Raw genomic sequence first — 6,117 nt, 5'->3', positions numbered from 1 at the left:
AGTATCATCTTTTTTGGGAATGTTTCTTTCCCTTAGCCATGAGAATGTGATTCATTGAAATAATGACGGCAAGTAACATTTTCATATAATTGGTTTTTGAGACAAAACGTCCCCTTCTTAATTATTTTTTCATTATTTTATACAATTTTTTTTCACCATAAAATTGTAAAAATTATTTAATTTAATATTTATTTTAAATATTTTCAAATTAGATTTTGAATTAAGATTAAATTTAAATACATATTAATTCTAAAATATATTTTAAATTGAGTCATTTATTTGAAATAAGATTTATTTTAAGTTGAAAAGTTTAAAATGATAGAGCAGTTACTAATATCAAAAGAATTTTCATGGACTGCAAAATGAGAATAAAAAATACCTTAATTAACCATCCACAACCATGCATAGCATAGATGTAGAGGCAGAAACAAAAGAAAATCACCATCGAAGTGAAATGGCTCCCACTGAAGACATTGAGGTCCACAATTTAAATATTTCCATAAACTTTTTTAAAACAATCAATAAATTGCCAAAAAAATATAAGTTTGGTCACAAACTCAATAGTTAATTAATCCAGAAGATGTACTCTGTTTGATACTTTATATTATTTACTCATATCAATGAAAATGGCAAAAGGCAAAGAATGCAAGACAATTATCATTATAAAAGGGAGATACTTTGCGGGGTCTTACAATTTCAAAGCAGCAATTGCTTCAGGTTTAAAATCAACCCTAAGACTCAAAACTCTCCTAACCTCAGCAGAGGTCAGTCTCCAGGTCATTGGTCCTGAGTTCTCACCCCAGAAATCCAGAATTTCGGAAACCTTTTCCAAGTTCAGGATCGCTGCCATTTGTGTGAGACGAGCAAATTTGTCTCTCACTGTCTTCTGTGTCATCCCCGAGAAATGGCTTACCAAAGCTCTGGTATCTCTGTCAAGCTGAAGCCCTCCGAGCTGACTAAACCTTTTCTGCGTCATTATCACCTCCAGCCGCTTCACAATGAAGTCAAGCACCAAATGTACAAATGCATCATAGTTGTTACCAGTCATTAGAGGTTGGAGCCAAGCCACATTAATTTCAACAGCATGAAGAAGCCTCTGTAACCACGGATCATTAACCTCATTATCTGCATATTCAGACTCTGATAGTTCATAGCAGATGGTTGCTACACTGTCTAATACTGGGCGGAATCAAGGTGTCACAGTTGCCACAAGTTGTTCCATACCAGCATTCAAGGTTTGTCTGAAAGTGTTGCTTAAGTCAGCCAGCTCAGACAAACAAAATTTCACCTTTTCCCTTTCAACCGGTGCAGGAAACACCTGAAGAGAATGCAAAACGGTAAATACAGTGTGGATACTTAGATAACAACACAAGCTTGAAAAACAGGCTAATGCACAGAAGCACCAGCAACAGAAGCAAAATTGAGCGTGTTCCAAGAAACTATTTATCACAAGCCCTGAAGTCATCAAGAGAAAGTACAAAAGTCATCACACAACTCTTATCATATCATATAGTAGGGATCACTGTTTGGTACCAACATAATGTATATAAGTTCTAGAATAGCTAGCAACTGGACCAATCTGCATACATTGATTCCAATATCAAAAATAGAGGCTGCAAGAAACAAGATATCAAAGCTTTTCCAGTTAGTCTGAATTCCTAAACTGCACTTTTGTCTCTTTTTAGTTGCATGAACCATTAAGTCATATGCTCAGCAAGAATTGGCACCAAAGCTTGTTCAAGAAAAAACCACCTGAGAATATTATGAAGTTCTAACTTGCAAAATCTCCAATAGCATGACATACTCTAGTACAAAATCTTCAAGAACTTTCGGATACATTAGCACTAACCAGTTAACTTCTTAAATAATGCACAACTATAAAATGGATTACAATTTAATATATTAGGGAACATAAAAGCCCACTTTTGAAAATTTATCATGTATTCAGCATCCAACTTAAATCGTTTACAATTGGTGAAGTTGTCCAATTTGAATATGTCATAAGAAACTGGTTATAACCCATAACCATTAGGAGATATGATCCCTTAAAATAAGGGATTTTAATAAAAAAAAACATCTACAAAATATTCCTAAAATATTTACAGAATATTCCTACAGAAACTCAGTACTTAAGTAGCATTGATAGCACCACCAAATATTATCCCTAACGTGTAGTCCAACACTAACAACAAAAACAAACGAGCCTAAAATGTGGGCAGAAAAAAATAAGTAGCAACAAACAAGACAACAAACTTGGGCCGTTATGTTGTTCCATGTCATGTACCCAACCTAAACACTAATACAATAAGTGGGGAGGCCTAACTTGAGTATAAAGCCACATCAAACACAAACATAACTGATTGAAGATAACATTGCTTAACAACTTATACAAAACGCTTCAAAATATGTCTACAAAAGGATAAGGCCCTGTCTTCAATATAGAACATGGGAGTAGCTTGGCCAGTGATGGAGGGGTGCATTTAAGCATCAGAATTGTACATCTTTTAAGCCAAAAAATTTTATTTGTACCTGAATATCTCTTTGGGATTTGACCTACTCAAATGACCCTATGTTAAGTTTTATGAAGCACATCCGATTTGATTCACTAGAAAATCAATATGTATTTGTACGGAGACTTGGTTTTATTATGAATTGCTGGCTTACCTATCAATACACAATCAAATCAATGTGTATTGTACAATGAACTTCAATACGCTCGTGGTTAATTTGGTTCAGGCCGAATTAAAATTTGATTAAACTTAGTTACCTAAAATACAATTTTAATACTTTTTTTTTACCCAAAAGAACTTATAAACATATTTTCTAAATACTTTAAACTAAAAGCAAAAAGTTTAGGCTGTTTCTTAGCAAGATAACATGAAACCTTTTATTTAAAAATATATACTACAAAACAACCATGGTTTCTATTTCATTTACAGAATGACTCAATCCTATTAATATGTAGTATAGATATAATATTTTTGGTTTATCTTACATGTATATATATGTTTCTTTTAGTTAATTCTAAATTTGTACCGCATCTTAAGATATGATACTCGATACTAGAAAATGAGATTTCGATTCATGAACATATCTTGGTTAACAAATGTAGCTGCATATACAATAGCATTGTTCATGGCCATTGCACTAGTGAGTTTTTCCTTTATCTTACGCAACTTTCTCTTAAATACTACAATCATAGCTCAAGAAACATTTTTGATGACATTAGAGTTATTTATTACATTTTCAGCCTTAAACTCATATAACATTAAAAAAACTAAATCTGTACCTTTCAGCCTTAAACTCTTATGCTTTTGCATGATGATATTAGTCAGGTGGCTAAACAAAGGCTTTGTTATGGTTAACTGTTTTTGATGTTTTATCCCTACAGAACAAAAAAAAAAAAAAAGGTTAGGAAAACTCTCTCAAAGTTTCTACTTTCCCTTCAAACCAATCTTTCCTTGAAAGTTGAATTCTCAAACAATTGTTGCCATTCAAAATACTCGCAGTGATACATCTTTCCTACATATCCTCAAAACTCAGCCTAACACAGGGCTTACCAAACTCCCTAAGTATTAAGTTTATCAAAAGATTACCCAGTTCATAAAATCATAACAACAAGATCCAACCATTGGCAGTTAAATGATGTAAACTTTAATTCACTGAGCAAGCAGATAATAATAGTGATCCTTTTATGAACTTTATTTTAATAGTTTATTTTCTCTTTTCCTCTCTTTTTCTATGCCCCACTGTCCCTATGAACCTTGTCTCTAGATCTGAGCTTTCTTAAACTGTAATTATGGAGAACCATCAATGTTTTTATAACTCCTAAAACCAGAAAGAAATAAACTATATACTTGAAATAAGTAAACAAAAATCATGGAAATTCACTAATATGCCGCAGGTGATCAAATTGTAAGCAATTAGATGCATGAACAAATTAGAAGAACAAAAAGCAGCTAAACCACTGACCTCGGCACACTGCTCTTCAATTTCATGTTTTAGTTTCAGAACATACTCACTGCTAAGATCTATATTATTCAGTGCTGTAGCTATCTCGGTCCCAGTCTTTTGAACACCATCACCACCCAAGATCAGCTTTGCCCCAAGATTTGGTTCTCTTAATTTCAGTTGCAAAGCTTCATAGTATTCATTATTCAGCAAACTACTAGCACCGCTCAGTACCGCAACCACAGAACTAATATTAGAAGTAGAAATTGCCCTTCGCAAGCAACTTTGCAAAACATAAAACACATCATCCACCATTGAAGTAGTAAGGCTATCAGATACATGTTCATCAATCCCAATTGCTTTCCTCACATTTTCCACCATAAAGAATCCCTCCAAAATCACGTAAAAACCAGTAAAATCTTGAACAACTTTGCTAAAACTTCCTGCCCTAAAAGCTTTAGTGGCCCGCAGGACTAAATCTGGATCCACAGTTGGCATCCCCTTGATCTTTGAGATCATATATTGTGTGTAATCTTCACCAAGTTGCATCAAGGACAGTATTTCTTCTAAATACAACTCGATCTCCCTCGGATTGGCTCCATCGGGTGCTCCAACAGTTAACAAATGATTATTCTGAGCATTGATCTCAGAAGACAACTTAGCCAATTTCCTAAATTCCATATATTTTTTCAAAATCAAAGAACCCCTTGAATCACATTCCTCTTGTAACTCAAAAATTGCATACGCCGCTCCATCTTCTCCACAAAAACTCCTTAAAATCTCGTCATTTTCCTCGACAGCCAAAACAATATCTTTAAACAAATTAGTCAAACACCCAACAAAATTTACTTGATGGTTCTGATTTTGTCCATGGCTCTGTTCCACTAACTCAATCAAATACTCAAATTCTAATCTAGATCTCATCCCAATCACTTTCTTCAAATACCCAACATAAATTTGCAAGCCTTCTTCATCAAGCCCCAAGGGCGAATAAAGCTTAATAAATCTCGAAATCGTAGGATGATCCCTTTGATCCACGGCAGCCGTGAGTTTCTTCTTTACAATCCCTTCCAGCAGCTTCTTCGACGCTAACAACTGTTCCCTTTGGTCGGATCGAGAATCCTTAAACTTATCATCGATCTCCAGAAACGTCCGTACGTATTCGGTGGCTGACTCGTAATCCTCAGCGTCGAGAGCGCTTTTGACGCCATTGATGCAATTACCCCTCTCTACAATGGCGTCAATGCGGAGGAGCGTGGAGTTAACGCGGGATTGAGCGAGGTCGAGTTCGCGGACCTTGCGGCTGACTTGGTCGGCGAGGTCACAGGTGGAGGTGATGTTGGAGAGCATGCGATCGGATTCGGCCTTGACGATGTCGAGAACGTCAGCGAATCTTTGGAGGTTGTTGAGAGTCTTGTCGAGATCGGAACGCTGGGAGAGGAGGGTGTCTAGGTCTAGATCGAGGGCTCGCTGGTAAGCGACGCATTCGTGGAGGAGACGCGTCATGGCTCCTACGTCGGTAAGGGAGCGGACGTAGTCGAGGGCCTTGGGAGTGCCGAATTTAACTGAGGTGTCAGTGCGGTGCTCCGCTGATTCGGCTGGTTTGGGGAGGGAGCTGCTTCTCATCAACGGCATTGCTTTCTTCCCTCAATGCTAACCTTTCTTGGGAGGTTCTGACTCAGATTTAGCTTCGTTTTTCGACTTTACGCAATACTATGACAACGGTTTGCTTAACTGATAAGGCTAAACTATCCATTAGTCCCTCCAAAATTACCAGTTCCTATTTTATTCACATTAAAATAAAATTTATCAATTTAAGCGCTGCTGTTGATAACTTCAGCATTCTGGTCACTCTTCCATTAAACACCAAACAAAATGCTGATTGTGCCTGTGAAGTACATGTCATAAATTAAATTCCCTAAAAAATTAAGTCATTTTATCCAAAACAATCGTATTTTAATGCCATCTATAACTGTAGTGGCAGCTCTTCTCCTCTCACTCTCACTACTATCCTCATCTCTACCGTTACTTCCCAATACTATTCTTCCCCACCAGTGCCTTAATTCTCCATTTGGCACTTCGCATGCGCCACTTAATACCAACATCAGATCCTCACGACGTCGTCAACGGTACTTGCGAGTATGAGGACCTCGTCAAGGTTGGTTA

At 36.4% G+C, this 6,117-nt stretch overlaps 1 protein-coding gene across 2 annotated transcripts; it reads right to left on the bottom strand.

Moving 5' to 3' along the window:
- Window positions 1–572: 572 nt before the first annotated feature.
- LOC107929817 (conserved oligomeric Golgi complex subunit 4) lies at window positions 573–5,864 on the bottom strand. 2 transcript variants are annotated; one of them, XR_005928434.1, is made up of 3 exons: window positions 3,973–5,864; window positions 3,290–3,385; window positions 1,279–1,318 (listed from the first exon to the last, which is right to left on the bottom strand). XR_005928434.1 is itself a non-coding variant. In XM_041115175.1 (2 exons), the coding sequence occupies exons 1-2, from the start codon at window positions 5,584–5,586 to the stop codon at window positions 1,190–1,192; spliced, it is 1,743 nt and encodes a 580-aa protein (XP_040971109.1). In that variant the 5' UTR covers window positions 5,587–5,864; the 3' UTR covers window positions 573–1,189. The 2 variants fall into 2 exon arrangements, 1 of the variants encoding a protein (XP_040971109.1); XM_041115175.1 differs by lacking the exon at window positions 3,290–3,385 and having other exon boundaries at window positions 573–1,318.
- Between the last annotated feature and the right edge of the window lie 253 nt (window positions 5,865–6,117).

The sequence above is a fragment of the Gossypium hirsutum genome, chromosome A06 (assembly GCF_007990345.1).
Source record: "Gossypium hirsutum isolate 1008001.06 chromosome A06, Gossypium_hirsutum_v2.1, whole genome shotgun sequence".
Taxonomy (NCBI): Eukaryota; Viridiplantae; Streptophyta; class Magnoliopsida; order Malvales; family Malvaceae; genus Gossypium; species Gossypium hirsutum.
Note: the sequence above shows the minus strand (reverse complement) of the source record. Positions and strands in the feature narration are given on the sequence as shown.

Excerpts from the sequence above, each read along its gene's own strand:
- LOC107929817 (XM_041115175.1), bottom strand. The coding sequence starts at position 5,586 with ATGCCGTTGATGAGAAGCAGCTCCCTCCCCAAACCAGCCGAATCAGCG. Across the intron at positions 1,319-3,972 it reads TTGAAGAGCAGTGTGCCGAG|GTGTTTCCTGCACCGGTTGA; the intron begins GTCAGTGGTTTA and ends CATTCTCTTCAG.